Genomic DNA, 19,611 nt, shown 5'->3' with positions numbered 1-19,611 from the left:
CTGACCCATCCACCTGTTCCACAGATCCTATTCAGTTTGATGCTGCCCTACCTCCCTAATCTCAGGAGAAAGAGTTTGCTAGATTTCTTTGACTCTCAAATGTGCTTGAGTTAAATTCTGGGATAACCATTTACTTCTACATCTTCCGAAATATAAATTTAATATGGCTGGTTGCTTTCCACAATAAAAAACAATTATTTGTGCACAGCAACAAAGGAACAGTCATATCCTGCAGAATACGAGATTACCCTGCTCTTATCGAAGCAACGGCCAGAGCACCGGGAGGACACCCTGCTCTTCGAAATAGCCGTGGCTCAGTGAGTCGCACTCTCAACTCTGAGTCAGAAGGTTGTGGGGTCACAGTCTAAGGATAAGGGGTAAGCTATATAGGACCGAGATAAGGAGAAACTTCTTCACTCAGAAAATTGTGAACCTGTGGAATTCTCTACCACAGAAAGTTGTTGAGGCCAGTTTGTTAGATATATTCAAAAGGGAGTTAGATGTGACCCTTACAGCTAAAGGGATCAAGGGGAATGGAGGGAAAGCAGGAAAGGGGTACTGAGGGAATGATCAGCCATGATCATATTGAATGGTGGTGCAGGCTCGAAGGGCTGAATGGCCTACTCCTGCACCTATTTTCTATGTTTCTATGTAGAAAGTCCCACTCCAGGGACTTCAGCACAAAATCTAGGCAGACACTCCAGTGCAGTGCTGAGGGAGTGCCGCACTGTCGGAGGTGCCGTCCTTCGCATGAGATGTTAAACTCGGGGGGGGGGACGTAAAAGATCCCACGACGCTGCCGACATTACAACAGTGATTACACTTCAAAAGTTCTTCATTGGCTGTGAAGCGCTTTGGGATGTCCTGAGGTCATGAAAGGAGCTTTAGATACACTTTCTTCGGAAATCGGCGTAGTCCCGGCCTGCGAGACCATCAGCAGGCCGGGGCCATTACAGGGAGCAGCGTGTGGCGGTATACCACTGCAGGGAGCAGCGCGTGCTGCTGCAGGAGGGCGACGGCTGACCGCAGTGTGGGCAGGTACAGCAGGAGCGGCGAGGTCGGGGCGAAGAGTTTGTAGAGGGATGTGATCGGGGGCCCAGGAGAGGTGTGAATCTGGGGCCCAGAAGAGGTGAGGACCCAGGGGGCAGCACGGGCCCAGCCCACACTGTGCGATATGTGTGCGCGCACTAGGTCCGTGCAGCAGAGCTGGTCTCCAGTTAGTCCTGGTTAACCCTTGCCACTGGACCGAGACCGAGCTCTGTCAAGCCCGTGTGGTGGCTGGTGTGCAACGGCCACCCCACGTTAAAAAATTCCATGCACGGGCATCTTCCAACCTTCAGGATGTAGTTCGGGATCTGGAATATTAGGTCCTTCATTGAAACACCTGTGAGCTCATCCCTTTTTGGTGTGGAAGCAAGTCATCCTCGATTCGAGGGACTGCCTATGATGACGATGATTCCTTTGTAAGTCACTGCTGACCACGCCGGGGTGGCCCAAAACCTGTTTGTACCCACGGAACATCCCAAGACACTTCACAGAAAGAAGCATATGGAAAACTCTGGCACGCTAACTGCCAGCACTGCTACCAGCGCAACCTTCAGAAGATAAGAAAAGACACGACTGAGTGATTTCGTTATCGCGAGGCAGCATGCCAGCTGTATCATTATCTCACCAGTTGTGATAAGAAGTCAAGGACACGACAGGAGAGGAATGGTCACAGCCTGCGACACGGTGCATGTACTGAGTACCACAGGCACCTATCAATGGCCCTACTTTGTAAATCAATCCAGGAAAGAAACCCAGCGACAAGTAGCTGATGGTGCACACTGATTGTTCTGGAGACTCGAGCTCATAACCCAGGCTGACCCTCCCAGTACAGTACTGAGGGAGCGCTGCACTGTCGGAGGGGCAGTACTGAGGGAGCACTGCACTGTCAGAGGGACAGTACTGAGGGAGCGCTGCACTGTCGGAGGGGCAGTACTGAGGGAACGCTGCACTGTCAGAGGGACAGTACTGAGGGAGCACTGCACTGTCAGAGGGGCAGTACTGAGGAAACGCTGCACTGTCAGAGGGGCAGTACTGAGGGAGCACTGCACTGTCGGAGGGGCAGTACTGAGGGAGTGTTGCACTGTCGGAGGGGCAGTACTGAGGGAGCGCTGCACTGTCGGAGGGGCAGTACTGAGGGAGCACTCCACTGGTGCAGGGGCAGTATTGAGGGAGCGCTGCACTGTTGGAGGGGCAGTACTGAGGCAGCACTGCACCATCGGAGGGGCAGTACTAAAGGAGCGCTGCACTGTCGGAGGGGCAGTACTGAGGGAGTGCTGCACTGTCGGAGGAGCAGTACTGAGGGAGCACTGCACTGGTGGAGGGGCAGTACTGAGGGAGCACCGCACTTATGAGGTGCCGTCTTTCTGGGTGAGAAGTTAAACCGGAGCCCTGTCTGCTCTCTCAGATGAACGTAAAAGATCTCAAGTCACTATTCCTATTAAGAGCAGGGAAGTTCTCCTCGTTGTCCTGGCCAATGTTAAATCCCTGAACCAACATCACTGAAACAGATTATCTCGTCATTGCCGTTTGTGGGAGCTTGCTGCGTGCAAATTGGTTGCCGCATTTCCTACATTACAACAGTGACCACACTTCAAAAGTACTCCATTGGCTGTAAAACACTTTTGGACGTCCTGAGGTTGTGAAAGGTGCTACATAAATGCAAGACTTTCTTTTGCCGGCTCGAGATACATACTGAAGTCAAGAGCTCGCGCTCTGCAATCGATAAATTACAATCTGACTGCAATCCAAGCCCACCTTCTTGACCAAGCCTGACCGCTCTCCTGCAGTTCAGCACCCCCCGCCCCCCACCCCTCTGTAAAGCTCTTTGGGGAGGGCGGGGGGGGGGGGGCTTGGGGGCTTGTATGGTAAAGGTGCTGGATAATTACACGTTGCTCCTGTGCGAGACAGGCCACTTTACAGTTCCCCTGCAGCATTGAGGTTTTTCTCTTGAATGATCCCAGGATTTTCGCCTCCTCTGTTCTATCTGGGAGCCCATTCCTCATGTTAACTGCTCGATGCGTGTAGAAAAGATCTGACCTCACCCCTGCCTATCTCTGTAAACCCCTCCCGCCTTACTGCCCTCCGAGAACTCTTCTGGCCCTTCTGGCCTCTTCAGCATTTGCCCTCTCTTTCTTTGCCCCGCCATGGTGGGGCCGTGCCTTCAGCTGCCAAGCCTCTAAGCTCTGAAATTCCCTCCCTAAGCCTCTCCGCTGTCCCTATCGAGTTGTCTCATTCCCTCCGATGCTAACCCTGTCCACTACTGCACATGCTACCTCAGGAGTTTTAAGAATTAGGAATAGGAGTAGGCCATCTAGCCCCTCGAGCCTGCTCCGCCATTCAACAAGATCATGGCTGATCTGGCCGTGGACTCAGCTCCACTTACCCGCCCGCTCCCTGTAACCCTTAATTCCCTTATTGGTTAAAAATCTATCTATCTGTGATTTGAATACATTCAATGAGCTACCCTCAACTGCTTCCTTGGGTAGAGAATTCCACAGATTCACAACCCTCTGGGAGAAGAAATTCCTTCTCAACTCGGTTTTAAATTGGCTCCCCCGTATTTTGAGGCTGTGCCCCCTAGTTCTAGTCTCCCCGACCAGTGGAAACAACCTCTCTGCCTCTGTCTTGTCGATCCCTTTCATTATTTTAAATGTTTCTATAAGATCACCTCTCATCCTTCTGAACTCCTACGAGTAAAGACTCAGTCTACTCAATCTATCATCATAAGGTAACTCCCTCATCTCCGGAATCAGCCTAGTGAATCGTCTCTGTACCCCCTCCAAAGCTAGTATATCCTTCCTTAAGTAAGGTGACCAAAACTGCACGCAGTACTCCAGGTGCGGCCTGACCAATACCCTATACAGTTGCAGCAGGACCTCCCTGCTTTTGTACTCCATCCCTCTCGCAATGAAGGCCAACATTCCATTCGCCTTCCTGATTACCTGCTGCACCTGCAAACTAACTTTTTGGGATTCATGCACAAGGACCCCCAGGTCCCTCTGCACCGCAGCATGTTGTAATTTCTCCCCATTCAAATAATATTCCCTTTTACTGTTTTTTTCCCCAAGGTGGATGACCTCACACTTTCCGACATTATATTCCATCTGCCAAACCTTCGCCCATTCGCTTAACCTATCTAAATCTCTTTGCAGCCTCTCTGTGTCCTCTACACAACCCGCTTTCCCACTAATCTTAGTGTCATCTGCAAATTTTGTTACATTACACTCTGTCCCCTCTTCCAGGTCATCTGGAGCTGGTGTGTTGGCCTTTAATACAAAGGGATTGCAGTATAAGAGTAAAGACGTCCTACTGCGATTATATCATCATCATAGACAGTCCCTCGAATGAAGATGACTTGCTTCCACATGAGTTCACAGATATTTCGATGAAGGACCCGATATTCCAGTCCTGAACTCCAGTTAAGGGGGTGTGCGTGGATTTTTTTAACGTGGGGTGACCGTTGCACACCAGCCACCACACTGGCCTGACAGAGCTAGGTCTTGGTCCAGTGGCAAGGGTTAACCAGGACGACTGGAGACCTGCTCTGTTGCACGGACCTAGTGCACACACATAGCGCAATCTGCCAGAAAGGCAGGTTATTTTGCAGTCATGACCTCCCTCTCCTCCCTGACCCACATCGCTGGTCAAAGGGCTACAATTAATGAACCTTGCCATAACTCATGCTCCAAACAGAGCCAGGAGATCTGATTCCCCGCCTTCCCCAAGTCACACACCTCCCAGGATGCATCTCCGACAGTGCAGCATTCCCACAAGCGCTGCACTGGAGCGCCGAGATTTTAGTGCTCAAGTCTCTGGAGTGGGACTTGAACCTATGACCTCCTGACTCAGAGGCCAGAGCGCTACCCACAGTTACCAAGCTGCATCATAGTACTGACAATTTTACTTACTGGTTGCATTGCGATTATTTGTCAGTATTAGTTTGCACCAGCACTTTCACCTCAGAATTCAAAGTATTAGAGATGAGTGGCACAGGAAATCCTGCCCCCTTCCTCCCTACACACATAACGCTGACTGACAATAACGTTCAGGTTCTGCAGCCGTGCCACAAACAGCCCGTTTCACAGGCCATTCTGCACAAAGATCTTTCAACTCCACCCGAGGGTCTCGGGTTAACATCTCATCGAAAGACGGCACCTCCGACAGTGCAGCATTCCCACGGCGCTGCACTGGAGCGTCAGCCGAGATTTTAGTGCTCAAGTCTCTGGAGTGGGACTCGAACCTCTGACCTTCTGACTCAGAGGCCAGAGCGCTACCCACAGTTACCAAGTTGCGTCATAGTACTGACAATTTTACTTGCTGAACGACCGATTTGTTTTCTTTGACAAAGGTATGTTCTCCCCTTGCTTGGGCCCACAAGTGTCACAACCCAAGAGAGAGTGAACAACCTGTCCCCAGATCATCTGCCAATGTCACTTTTGTGAGAAAATGCAGCCCCGGGGCGACTTTACATGCGAGGGGTCCCCTTACCTCCACTCAGCCCCACAATGTTCGTCAGTCAGAGGAGGCTTCCCCTCATAGTGACGCCCTCTTTCCAGTGAGTGTCTGGCCTTCAATATGGCCCGAAGGTGACTGTTCTGAAAGGGAACATCCTGCCTCCACTCAACGACTGTCCCATGAGGAAGCACCAGACATCCGGTCAGCGACTGAAACAGTGGAGCTGGAGAGATCAGGAGAATGGGGAGGTGGCTCAGAGCAGTCCTCCCGTGTGGCTAGAGGATTGGTTAACTAACAGAAAACAGAGACGGGATAAACGGGTCATTTTCCGGTTGGCAAACAGTGACTAGCGGGGTGCCTCAGGGATCAGTGCTGGGGCCTCAACTATTTACAATCTATATTAATGACTTGGATGAAGGGACCGAGTGTAATGTAGCCAAGTTTGCTGATGATACAAAGATGGATGGGAAAGCAAATTGTGAGGAGCACACAAAAAATCTGCAAAGTGATATAGTCAGCGCTAAGTGAGTGGGCAAAAATCTGGCAGATGAAGTATAATGTGGGAAAATGTGAGGTTATCCACTTTGGCAGTAAAAATAGACAAGCAAATTATAATTTAAATGGAGAAAAATTACAAAGTGCTGCAATACAAAGGAACCTGGGGGTCCTTGTGCATGAAACACAAAACATTAGTACGCAGGTACAGCAAGTAATCAGGATGGCAAATGGAATGTTGGCCTTTATTGCAAGGGGGATGGAGTATAAAAGCAGAGAAGTCCTGCTACAACTGTACAGGGTATTGGTGAGGCCACACCTGGAGTACTGGATCAACTGGGCTTGTATTCACTGGAGTTCAGAAGAATGAGAGGGGACCTCATAGAAACGTTTAAAATTCTGATGGGTTCAGACAGGTTAGATACAGAAAGAATGTTCCCAATGTTGGGGAAGTCCAGAACCAGGGGTCACAGTCTAAGGATGAGGGGTAAGCCATTTAGGACCGAGATGAGGAGAAACTTCTTCACCCAGAGAGTGGTGAACCTGTGGAATTCTCTACCACAGAAAGTTGTTGAGGCCAATTCACTGAATATATTCAAAAAGGAGTTAGATGAGGTCCTTACTACTAGGGGGATCAAGGGGTATGGCGAGAAAGCAGGAATGGGGTACTGAAGTTGCATGTTCAGCCATGAACTCATTGAATGGCGGTGCAGGCTAGAAGGGCTGAATGGCCTACTCCTGCACCTATTTTCTATGTTTCTATGTTTCTATGTACAGTTTGGTCTTCGTATTTAAGGAAGAATATACTTGCATTGGAGACTGTTCAGAGAAGGTTCACTAGTTGATTCCGGAGATGAGGGTTGATTTATGAAGCTAGGTTGAGTAGGTTGGGCCTCTACTCATTGGAGTTCAGAAGAATGAGAGGTGATCTTATCGAAACATATACGATGCTGAGGGGGCTCGACAAGGTGGATGCAGAGAGAATATTTCCACTCATAGGGGAAACTAAAACTAGGGGGCATAAATAAGGGGTCAGAATAAGGAGTCGTCCATTTAGAGCGGAGATGAGGAGGAATTTCTTCTCTCAGAGGGTTGTAAATCTGTGGAATTCTCTGCCCCAGAGAGCTGTGGAGGCTGGGTCATTGAATATATTTAAGGCGGAGATAGACAGATTTTTGAGCGATACGGGAGTGAATGGTTATGGGGAGTGGGCAGGGAAGTGGAGCTGAGTCCATGATCAGATCGGCCATGATTGTATTAAATGGCGGAGCAGGCTCGAGGGGCCAAATGGCCGACTCCTGCTCCTATTTCTTATGTTCTTATGGATCAGCCTACACACATACATGCTGACCCGCCGTGTCCTTCCTGTTCCTGGCAATTGGGCTTTTGTACCTTTCAATCAACCAGTTTTAATCAGCAGATTTATTCCAACAGCGTGGAGTTGTACTGCCCCATTGACACTGAAAGACTTGGGCGACGAAATCCAGGGGATAGTGATGTGACGGACCCAGGCAAGCACTCAGCAGGAAGAGTCACAATCAGACTGGGAATATAAGAAGAAATTCCTCCTCATCTCAGTTCTAAATGGACGGCCCCTTATTCTGAAACTATGCCCCCTCGTTCTAGATTCTATCACGAGGGGAAGCATCCTCTCTGCAGCTACCTTGTCGAGCCCCCTCATTAACTTATACATTTCAATTACATCACCTCTCAGAAAGGCACAGTGAGGCAAGAGCCAGCCATTGGATAGGGAGTGTATAGAATGTTACAGCACAGAATCAGGTCATTCGGCCGAACAGGTCCATGCAGACATTTATATTCCACACAAGGTACCTCCCACAAGGTTCATCTAACCGCATCAGCATAACTTTCTATTCCTTTCTCCCTCATGTACTTATTTAGCTTTCTTTAAATGCATCTCTGTTATTCACCTCAACCACTCCCTGTGGCAGCGAGTTCCACATTCTCACCACTCTCTGGGTGAAGAGGTTTCTCCAGAATTCCCTATTGGATTTATTACTGATTGTCCTATATTTATGGCCCCTAGTTTTGGTCTCCTCCACAAGTAGAGACACCTTCTCTGTACCCACCCTATTGAGCCCTCTTCATAATGTTAAAGGCCTCTCTCGGGTCACCCTATGGCCTTCTCTGTCTGAGAGAGTAGTGGCCCAGCCTGTTCAGGTTTTCCTGAGAGTGGGAGGCAGACACATGCCTGACTGGGCTGAGTTTGAGTATATTGTGGCAGACCTGTGTTAGCAAAGAGTTTTCTGAAATAAAAATTCCTGACATAGGTGGGGACAGGGTATAATTTCACAGCACCGACACACCTTCTCTCATTAGTGCTCTTCGAGTAATCATTCATACAGCCAGGTACACACATTATCCGCTATACCTGTCAAAGAACAAGAAGGCACCATCAAATACCGGGGACTGTGCCATTGGGCACTACCCGAATGATCTACAATGGTAAGCATCGAAGCACTGACCACACTCGACCAGCTCCGCTGGGCGGGCCACATTGTCCGCATGCCCGACACGAGACTCCCAAAGCAAGCGCTCTACTCGGAACTCCTACATGGCAAGTGAGCCTCAGGTGGGCAGAGGAAACGTTTCAAAGACACCCTCAAAGCCCCCTTGATAAAGTGCTATATCCTATCCTCACCGACGCCTGGGGGTCCCTGGCCAAAGACCGCCCTAAGTGGAGGAAGTGCATCCGGGAGGGCACTGAGCACCTCCAGTCTTGTCGCCGAGAGCGTGCAGAAATCAAGCGCAGGCAGCGGAAGGAGCGTGCGGCAAACCAGACTCCCCACCCACCCTTTCCTCCAACCACTGTCTGTCCCACCTGCGACAGAGACTGTAATTCCTGTATAAGGGCAGAGGGAAAGAGCAAGGGAATGGAGCCAGAGCAGCAGCTCCACTGTGGAGCTAGTAAAGGCACAGTACGATGGGGCAAATGGCCTCCTCCTGCCGGGAGATTTTATGATTCCATGATTAACTACAAACGATGAGCCAAGCTGGAAAATAAGAGCAAGGAATATTGTAGGAGAGGGAGATGGGAGGAGAGGGAGCTGGCACCACTGTCACAGAGCTTAGTGTCAGAACATTTTACTTGGCTTGTACACAGTTGTCCTCATGTGCCCAAAGCTCCTTGATGGGCCCCTGACTGTGTCCGACAGGAATAGGAACCAAACTGATGCCATCTGAAACTAACCACACTGCGCCAAACATTAAAGAGGAAGTCGAAGTTCCCCTCTCCCAACCCTTACTACACACCAAAGTGTGGACAGGAACTTCCCCAACAAGCAGTCAAAATGCCCAGGAAGGAAGCCCTTCCAGAAACTGCCCTTAATGCAGCTTTATCGCCCCTTTAAGAAACGTCCTTTGGTTTAACAATTTTACGAAGAAAGAAAAAACCCCAGCTCATTAGAATTTGCCTTTCCATAATTGGAATGACTCTCCTCCATCTATGCTTAGTTTGAATTGCTGTCCGTGACCAGAGGCTCCTCTTCCTGCTTTACTTTGAACCCCATGAGACACGCTATTCTCTTAAAGACAAATAAACTTCCTCCCCATGGCGAGACCCACATTGGGTTCCATCAGACCAGCAGTTCAAGTCACAAGTTGCGCTTGGCTGTAGAAGACCCTTCAGCCCTTTCCACCTGCTATCCTTTAGCCCCCCTCCCCCCCCCCCCCATTTCATGTTACCTCCAGCCTTTCCCCTAACCACAGTAACCCTTAGCTGTTACCTCCTCTTCAGGGTCATTAAGATTCCTGACCAAGGGTCACCGACCTGAAACGCTAACTCTATTTCTCTCTCCACCAGACCAGCTGAGCATTTCCAGTATTTGCGGTTTTTATTTCAGATTTCCAGCATCCGCAGTATTTTGCTTTTTTAAACAGATTCCTTCCTGAATGTTGAAACCCTTTATCACTAAAACCTCTTGCTTGGTACGGAAGCCCGAGGCAGGGGTATTAAGGGCTACGGAACCAAGGCCGATGGATGGTTGTTAAGGGACAGGTCAGCTGTGATCTAACAGACTGGCGGGACAGGCTCGAGGAGTCGGATGAGCTTCTCCTGTTCCTATGTTCTCGGGGAAGCAGCCCACTCCCGGCCTCCAGTGACATTGCTGTCAGACCGATGATCGGAGGTGTGAACGAGCTCAGCCGCACCCCTCCCTTTCCCGTCACCGTCCACCCACTCCTCACTGGGAACAACTTGGTCTCTGATTTCCCTCAATCACCTGCCCGCTGCCTGTCTCATAGAAACATAGAAACTATGCAGGAGTAGGCCATTCGGCCCTTCGAGCCTGCACCGCCATTCAATAAGATCATGGCTGATCATTCACCTCAGTACCCCTTTCCTGCTTTCTCCCCATACCCCTTGATCCCTTTAGCCGTAAGGGCCTTATCCAACTCCCTCTTGAATATATCTAACGAACTGGCATCAACAACTCTCCTGGACGGAGAGACAAACGATCGCACTGCCATTGCATGTCTCCCAAGCGACATGCTCATGTCTTCAGTCCCGGTTTCGTTACCGGGGGGGGGGGGGTTCATAGAAAAAGGAGGGGGTGAGGCGATTGGCGCCAACAGATTGGTGTCTAAAGCAAAGAGTGGCACCTCTCTGGCAAGTAAAGCTATCCTCCAGTCCGGCCGACAGGTGCCCGCTGTAAAGCTGCGGATCCAGCAACTGCTGGGCGGACTCTGGGATATTCAGCAGGGTAAGGGTTAAACGTAAATGTGCACATTCAACACAATGAGTACGGCGAGGGGGGGGGAGTGGTAAATATAGATAAGAAAACATGACTGAGAGTAGCAACACAGAAAGATAACAGGATGTTTTTATGGCAGAATATGCAAAACTACTTCAAAACCACCTCCAGTATTCATTCCTGTTACTTGGTTAACCGTTTAAAAAAAAAACAAGGATCACAGGTTTAACTGACTTTTAGGAGAAAATTAAAGTCGTTTTTTTTCAGTGTCTCCATTCAAACTTCCCTCGGTCTGGGCTGAACGGTACAGAGTGCAGAGTGCTTGCCGCTTTTACTCACCACTTGCAGGCTCAGTAAAGCTCGACACCAAAGTCTGCCCCATCTTCCTCCGGCTTCACCAGGAGCCCTTCTTGTCCTCTTTCGCATGGAGTCAACAGATCGTCAGAACAGTGCCAGACACACTACAGCCACGACTACTCCACCAGTCAGGGCAGCACCAGCCCATTGCACTGTCTTCACCGCAGAGAGGGGTTCTGGAAGTTCATACATACACACACACACTCACTCACTCACTCACTCACTCAGCTACTGATTGAAAACTTTCCCGGCTCCAGTGTCTCTCCCTCTCTCTCTCTCTCTCTCTCTCTCGATCGCACACCAAGCCCTTTTTGCTTCAGTCTCCAGCCCCGACTGTTCCTGCTCAGCGAGAATGCTTGTCATTCCTTTATGCAGATTAAGTCGCAGGGGTCAGAGGGCACGGGGAGGGAGTCCCAAGCTGGCACAGGGTTATTGGAAAGCAAATTCCCTCTGCGGATTTGTAGCCCTCTTGTGCTCCGTGGGGGAAATAAACTTGAAGGAAAATGGGGGAGTGGGGGGTGGGGGTGTGTGTGTGGGGCGGGGGTGGTGGGGGGGAGAGCGTGAGGGGGAGAACGGAGGTAGTAGAAACAGATGATTTTAAAGCAGAGTTTCTGCACCCTACATGTAAAAATAAATTTTAAAAAGTAGATTAGCAGTGTTTAAAATCCCGGGGTGCAGCATGGGGAGGAGGGGAGAGGGGTTAGATTCAGCACAGAATAACTGGACATTATCAGGCAGGATGAGGGCCGAGGGGAATAGTCAGGCTCATTTGGTAGAAACGTGCCCCCTTGTTTTTTGAGGGCACCCAAAACTAGAAATTAACAATTGGACATAAAAGGGAACCTTTGTCAAATCCCATCAAATTAAAATTCTGTTCCCGGTTGAAATGATGCACTCCAGTCTCTCCGGCGCCCACCTCTCGCGGAAGGCCGCGAGCGTACCGGTGGACACCGCGTGCTCCATCTCCAAGGACACCCTGGACCGGATGTAAGAGCGGAAGAGAGGCAGGCAGTCAGGTTGAACGACCCCCTCGACCGCCCGCTGTCTGGACCGGCTGATGGCCCCCTTGGCCGTGCCCATGAGCAGTCCTACGAGGAGGCCCTCGGACCTACCCGCTCCCCTCCGCACAGGGTGCCCAAAGATCGGGAGCGTGGGGCTGAAGTGCAGCCAGAATTTGAGGAGCAGCCCCTTCAAATAATGGAACAGGGGCTGCAACCTCGCGCACTCGATAGAAATTGCAGGCGGCCGGGGAGCCCGTGAACCGGCTTAAAAACCTATTGCACGGGACTGCTCCGTGCACCACCCTCCAGGCCAAGTCCCCGATAAATAGTGGGAGGACTCCCGCGGAGAGAGCCCTCCATCGGGGACCCCCGCCTCCTCCGGACGGCAAGATGGTACGCCATGGCGTGTCCGGACGGCAGGCGAGGAGGGCAAGGTGGAGAGTGTGCAGGAGCAGCCCGTACAGCCTTTGAAAAAAATAATGTCTACTCCCCTTCTTATCAAAGCATTTAAAAAAGTTGTTTTTTTAATGACTTGGATGAAGGGACCGAGTGTAACTTTGCCAGGTTTGCGGACGATACAAAGATGGGTGGGAAAAACCAGTTGTGAGGGAAATGCAAAGAGGACAAAATTGCAGTGCATAATTCGAATTGCTGCTTCGTTGCTCGCTGGTCCGGGAAAGGCCGCAGCCGACACGGATTTGCCCTCTTTTGTGAGGGCGGCAAGCGCGTGTTATTGAGGCGCTTCCGGGGTGCTCGCTCGGTGTTCACGGCACACAACGCTCAGCGCCAGTGATGATATCGGCCGCGTGGCCACGTCCCCTCCCCTTCTCTCTCACTGGGCCACCAGGGAGGGTGTTGGCCGGGTCACCAGCTCGATACCAAAGAGTGCGGGGGGGGGGGGGGGAGGGGAGCGAGGCCTGCCTGTTGGCGGACCGACTGAAAAGTCGGGCCCGGCACGGAAAAGATGGGCGTGGCCGCCCGATCACCTCCCCGTTAAGGGTGGGCCTGGGGGTCCGCAGTCACCGCAGCTGCTTGCACCAAGAAGCTTGTCGGTGGCATCGCCCCCTGCGCGGACCTCACTCCCACGGGGCAATTCCACACCCGCCGCCCCCCCCCCCCGCAGGGCACAGAGGGATCGGCACGCACAGCGATGACGTCATCGACGGGGCGCAGGGTAATCGCCTTTTCACCCGCTGACCCCGCCCCCCCCCTCCCCCAGAGTGAAATTTCGGGGGGGTGTGGGGGGGGGGGTGGGGGGGTTAGCGCTCTGGGAGCGCCTGGCCGGAAACCCTTTAGCACACCCTTATCGCCGGCCACTGACGCTAACCGGCCCCTGGGCAAAGGGACAATTTCAGCCCCAGAGAGTCTGCAAAGGGATAGAGTCAGGCTAAGTCACTGGGCAGCAAATTGGCAGTTGGAGTACAATGTGGGAAAAAAGTGTGAGGTTGTGCACTCTGGTCGCAAGAATAGAAAAAGAAATTATTATTTAAATCGAGCAAGACTACAGAATGCTGCAGTACAGAGGGACCTGGGGGTCTTTGTGCATGAAACACAAAAAGTTTGTATGCAGGTACAGCAAGTGATCAGGGAGGCCAATGGAATGTTGGCCTTTATTGCAAGGGGGATAGAGTATAAAAGCAGAGAAGTCCTGCTACAACTGTACAGGGTATTGGTGAGGCCACACCTGGAGTACTGCGTACAGTTTTGGTCTCCGTATTTAAGGAGGGATATACTTGCATGGAAGGATATACCTGCAGTTCAGAGAAGGTTCACTCGGTTGATTCCGGAGATGAGGGGGTTGTCATCTGAAGAAAGGCTGAGTAGGTTGGGCCTATACTCATTGGAGTTTAGAAGAATGAGAGGTGATCTTATTGAAACAGATAAGATACTGAGGGGGCTCGACACGGTCGATGCAGAGAGGATGTTTCCCCTCGTAGGGGAATCGAGAACCAGGGGACATAGTTTCAGAATAAGGGGTTTCCCATTTAAAACTGAGACGAGGAGGAATTTCTGCTCTCAGAGGCTCGTGAATCTGTGGAATTCTCTGCCCCAGAGAGGGGGCTCCGAGGCGGCGAAGAGGGGACACACCATTGTGCAGACCCCCCCCCCCCCCCCCTCTATTGCCGAGACTTCCCGTTTCCCGACTCTCTGCGGGTGATGTCAGCGAGCCGGAAGCTTCTCTAACCGCAGCCGGTGACGCCACGGAATGGGGGAGGGGCGGGATATTTAAAGCGCTGATATCCCGGGCTGCTGAAGGGCTCGACAGGTGGAATCCCAAATTCCTATCCCGGACCTTCCCGTTTGTTCTTTCTTCCCCTCCCCCTCTCAGTGTTTGTTAAGAATCCGTTCTTTCCGAACACGCTCCAGTTCTGACGAAGGGGTCCGTCGACCCGAAACGTTAACTCTGCTTCCTCTCCACAGATGGTGCCTGACCCGCTGAGATTTCCAGCAGTTTCTGTTTTTATATCCGGGAAACTCCTGGTCATTCCGAGAGTGTTGGGAACCCTGAAATCGAGGGTCCCCTCTCTTCTCATTCCCGTTCCCCCCACCTTTATTCATTAAACGCATCAGTTTACACGTGGGTGGATCTATTAGGTGTAGATGTTAGGCGGTCCTTTTCCCAGAGATTAGCTGACTATTGGAGCTAGTCGCTGGCTCGTATGTAAGAACATAAGAATCTGGAGCAGGAGTCGGCCATTCGGCCCCTCGAACCTGCTCCACCATTCAATAAGACCCTGGCTGATCTTTGCCCTCGACTCCACTTTCCCGCCCGATCCCCATATCCCTTGATTCCCCATAGTGTCCAAAAATCTATCGACCTCAGCCTTCAATATACTCAACGACTGAGCCTCCACAGCCCTCTGGGGTAGAGAATTCCAAAGATTCACCACCCTCTTGAGTGAAAAAAATCTCTCATCTCAGTCCTAAATGGCCGACCCCTTATTCTGAGACTGTGACCCCCCTGGTTCTAGACTCCCCAGCCCGGGGAAACATCCTCCCTGCATCTACCCTGTCAAAGCCCTGTAAGAATTGTGTACGTTTCAATGAGATCGCCTCTCATTCCTCGGTGATCTGCTGCACACCTTCGAATGAGAGTTAGACCGGTTCCTGGCTGCGGCAGAGATCACGACACAGAAGAGTTGGATGCCAAGTGAAGTGACTCATGGTTGATGTGATCTCCAAATCGCCTTGACATCCTTCCTAAAGTGCGCTGGCCAGATTGGGACTCAATACCCCAGCTGGGGTCTAACCAATGTTCTATATAGGTTTAGCAGAACTTTTGTACATCTTGGGGCCGAAATTGCCCCTTACCACAGTCCGGAGGCGGTAACCTTCTGGGCCTGGGTCAGTTACTGCCGGGGCAGGAAGACTCACCCCCAGCGTGAAATTGCCCTTTGCCCCCTTCAAACCAGGCGGAGCGCTGTCTCAGGCTCTCCACCTCATTGGACGGGCGTTCCCAGGGCATCAGCTGAGTTCAGTTAAAGGGGAGGGCCGCTGCGGGCTCTGCACGGCCCTTTGGTGGCCACCTCTGGGCCACCAGGGATAATCTCGACCGGGCCAGCAGCCAGCTACCCGAAGAAGAGCACCGGGCTGTGCGATGGCGGTCGGCTCAAGACGAGGGCCGCCATTGCCGGGCCGACAGAAGAGTTAGCCGACAAAAAAAAAAAATGGCAGCCCCGGGGCGCACACGGCCTCTCCTTTCAGGGGCGCCCCGGACGGACGCTCCGCGCCAGCCTCCCGTTCCACGGGGCAATTTCCCCCCAGGGGCGCAAAGGGGTCGGCGCGCACAAAGATGATGTCATCGGCGTGTATGCCAACCCGGGGCGCAAATCACGGGGCGTGGCGCTAACTTAAAACTGCGTCCAAAAACACGGGCGCACTTTCGCCCCAGGCACACCCGCCCCCTTCGGGTGAAAAGGCAATTGTGCCCCGATAGCACCTCTCGGCAGGGCTAACAGGGCGCAAAAATGGACCAATTTCGGCCTCTATGCCTCTATTTATTAAGCCAAATTCCTGTATGCTTTTTTAAAATCAACTTTCACTTCTTGCAGGGAGATATTTCAGGGCCATGGGGAAAGAGCAGGGGAGAGGGACTAATTGGATAGTTCTACCAAAGAGCCAGCACAATGGGCCGAATGGCCTCCTTCTAAACCTCTGTGGATTTCGCTGCCTCAGAGAGCTGTGGAAGTTGGTACATTGAATATATTTAAGACAGAGAGAGACAGTTTCTTCATCGATATGGGGATAAGGGGTTATGGGGAGCGGGCGGGGTAGTGGAGCTGAGTCCATGATCGGATCAGCCATGATCATATTGAATGGCAGAGCAGGCTCGAGGGGCCGTATGGCCTACTCCTGCTCCTATTTCTTATATTCTTATGTATCATTCTATGACTTGTCCTCACCATCACAGATTTACGTATGTACACCCTCTAGGTCTCTCTGTTCCTACACCCCATTTAAAATTGTACCATTTGGTTTATATTGCCTGCGCTCATTCTCCCTTCCAAAATACATCAGTTCACACTCCCCTGCGCGACATTTATCTGCCACGTACAAGCTCATCACAACGCCAATTCTCAGGAAAACAGCACAAAGAATTTCCAGTCCAAAAGAACGGCTGACAGCTGACGACAGGCAGAGGGGCAGGAAGTCACAGACACTGAGCTGAACATGAAAGAAAATCACTACAGCCAGTAAACATACTTAACTGATCCAGATTAAAATGGTACTGGCAAACATTTCGCACAATGGGCCACACATCGCTGGCAGTCCAACTGTAATCCCACAAAGCAGCTGTTCGGTGTGATGTGCCCGGAACTAATCCCAACTACAGAAAAGGAAGAGCTCAGAAATGGGTTGAAGGAATCTCATTCCCGCCCATCCTGAGATAAAGGGTGTGAAGATTGACACTGTTGTCTTAAGCCAATGAGCTGGAGAGACAGGGGACTTCCAACAGGATTCACAGCTTGCAGAGTCTATTTACTCAGAGTCTATTTACCCAGAATCTATTTAAATAGAGTCGCTTTTTAATTTGTTCATGGGGTGTGTGCGTTGCAAGCAAGCCCAGCATTTATTGCCCATCCCTAATTGCCCCTGAGGAGGTGGTGGTGAGCCACCTTCTTGAACCGCTGCAGTCCGTGTGATGAAGGTACTCCCACAGTGCTGTTAGGGAGGGAGTTCCAGGATTTTGACCCAGCGACCATGAAGGAAGTCAAGATGGTGTGTGACTTGGAGGGGAACGTGGAGGTGGTGGTGTTCCCATGGGACTGCTGCCCTTGTCGCGGGTTTGGGAGGTGCTGCCGGAGAAGCCTTGGCGAGTTGCTGCAGTGCACCATGCTGATGGCACACACTGCAGCCTTTGCTGTATCCAGTGCGCTCAGCCGTTTCTTGATATCACGTGGAGTGAATCGAATTGGCTGAAGACTGGCTTCTGTGGTGGTGGGAACCTCAAGAGGAGGCCGAGATGGATCATCCACTCGGCACTTCTGGCTGAAGATGGCTGTAAACGCTTCAACCTTATCTTGTGCTGCGCTCCACCATCATTGAGGATGGGGATGTTCATGGAGCCTCCTCCTCCCGTCAGTTGTTTCATGGTCCATCACCATTCACGACTGGATATGGCAGGACTGCAGAGCTTTGATCCGAGCCGTTGGTTGTGGGATCGCTTTGCCCTGTCTATAGCATGCTGTTTCCGCTCTTCACAATGTATGTAGTTCCGTGGTGTAGCTTCCCCAGATTGGCATTTCATTTTTAGGTATGCGTGGTCCTGCTCCTGACATGCTCTTCTACACTCCTCATTGAACCAGGGTTGGTGCCCTGGCTTGATGGTAATTGTTGTGTATGCAAGCACTCTTTTAATGACTCCACGAGACAGGGGTATGGCACTTGAACTGTACAGACCATAATCCTTTATTGCAGCTCCTAGATTGAGGACATCAAGAGGTGAGCTCCCTTTATACTTGGCTACCTGCAGTGTACAGGTGACCCTTAGGTCTCCAGCAGCAGTACCCTCTGGTGTACAGATATGGTATATACAGGGTGAAGGTACATTCAGGTCGAGTGTTACAGTACAACATTAACATGCATACATAACAACATTCCCCCCTAAGCCTTTCCCAAGTCATGGGGAGGTGATCAGTAGTGGACTGTGGGAGGTTATGGGGAGTTCGTGAGGTGACCGATAAAAGGCCCGAGATCAAGGAGGCAGCAGGACTTCGAGCGGTGAGTTCGTGAGGCAGCCTATAAAAGGCCCGAGATCAAGGAGGCAGCAGGACTTCGAGCGGTGAGTTCGTGAGGCAGCCTATAAAAGGCCCGACATCAAGGAGGCAGCGGGACTTTGAGCGGTGAGTTCGAGAGGCAGCCTATAAAAGGCCCGAGATTGAGGAGGCAGCGGGACTTTGAGCGGTGAGTTCGTGAGGCAGCCTATAAAAGGCCCGAGATCAAAGAGGCAGCGGGACTTTGAGCGGTGAGAACATGAGGCAGCCTATAAAAGGCCCGACATCGAGGAGGCAGCGGGACTTCGAGCGGTGAGTTCGTGAGGCAGCCTATAAAAGGCCCGAGATCAAGGAGGCAGCGGGACTTTGAGCGGTGAGAACATGAGGCAGCCTATAAAAGGCCCGAGATCAAGGAGGCAGTGGGACTTCGAGCGGTGAGAACATGAGGCAGCCTATAAAAGGCCCGAGATCAAGGAGGCAGTGGGACTTCGAGCGGTGAGAACATGAGGCAGCCTATAAAAGGCCCGAGATCAAGGAGGCAGCGGGACTTTGAGCGGTGAGAACATGAGGCAGCCTATAAAAGGCCCGAGATCAAGGAGGCAGTGGGACTTCGAGCGGTGAGAACATGAGGCAGCCTATAAAAGGCCCGAGATCAAGGAGGCAGTGGGACTTCGAGCGGTGAGAACATGAGGCAGCCTATAAAAGGCCCGAGATCAAGGAAGCAGCAGGACTTCGAGCGGTGAGTTCGTGAGGCAGCCTATAAAAGGCCCGACATCAAGGAGGCAGCGGGACTTTGAGCGGTGAGTTCGAGAGGCAGCCTATAAAAGGCCCGAGATCGAGGAGGCAGCGGGACTTTGAGCGGTGAGTTCGTGAGGCAGCCTATAAAAGGCCCGAGATCAAGGAGGCAGTGGGACTTTGAGCGGTGAGTTCGAGAGGCAGCCTATAAAAGGCCCGAGATCGAGGAGGCAGCGGGACTTTGAGCGGTGAGTTCGAGAGGCAGCCTATAAAAGGCCCGAGATCGAGGAGGCAGCGGGACTTTGAGCGGTGCGTTCGAGAGGCAGCCTATAAAAGGCCCGAGATCGAGGAGGCAGCGGGACTTTGAGCGGTGAGTTCGTGAGGCAGCCTATAAAAGGCCCGAGATCGAGGAGGCAGCGGGACTTTGAGCGGTGAGAATATGAGGCAGCCTATAAAAGGCCCAAGATCGAGGAGGCAGCGGGACTTTGAGCGGTGAGAACATGAGGCAGCCTATAAAAGGCCCGAGATCGAGGAGGCAGCGGGACTTTGAGCGGTGAGAACATGAGGCAGCCTATAAAAGGCCCGAGATCAAGG

At 51.7% G+C, this 19,611-nt stretch overlaps 1 protein-coding gene across 4 annotated transcripts in view; it reads right to left on the bottom strand.

Annotated features, from left to right (window-relative positions):
- LOC139272931 (phosphatase and actin regulator 2-like) overlaps positions 1–11,386 on the bottom strand; it is a 187,955-nt gene extending 176,569 nt beyond the window's left edge. For all 4 annotated transcript variants that reach the window (XM_070889060.1, XM_070889057.1, XM_070889058.1 and 1 more), the window contains exon 1: positions 11,049–11,386. In XM_070889060.1, coding sequence (XP_070745161.1) covers positions 11,049–11,091 — 43 coding nt within the window. In that variant the 5' untranslated portion in view covers positions 11,092–11,386. The remainder of the gene's footprint in view (positions 1–11,048) is intronic.
- Between the last annotated feature and the right edge of the window lie 8,225 nt (positions 11,387–19,611).

The sequence above is a fragment of the Pristiophorus japonicus genome, chromosome 9 (genome assembly GCF_044704955.1).
Source record: "Pristiophorus japonicus isolate sPriJap1 chromosome 9, sPriJap1.hap1, whole genome shotgun sequence".
In the NCBI taxonomy this organism is placed as follows: Eukaryota; Metazoa; Chordata; class Chondrichthyes; family Pristiophoridae; genus Pristiophorus; species Pristiophorus japonicus.
The sequence above is the reverse complement of the archived record's forward strand: the minus strand, read 5'-3'. Positions and strand labels throughout refer to the sequence as shown.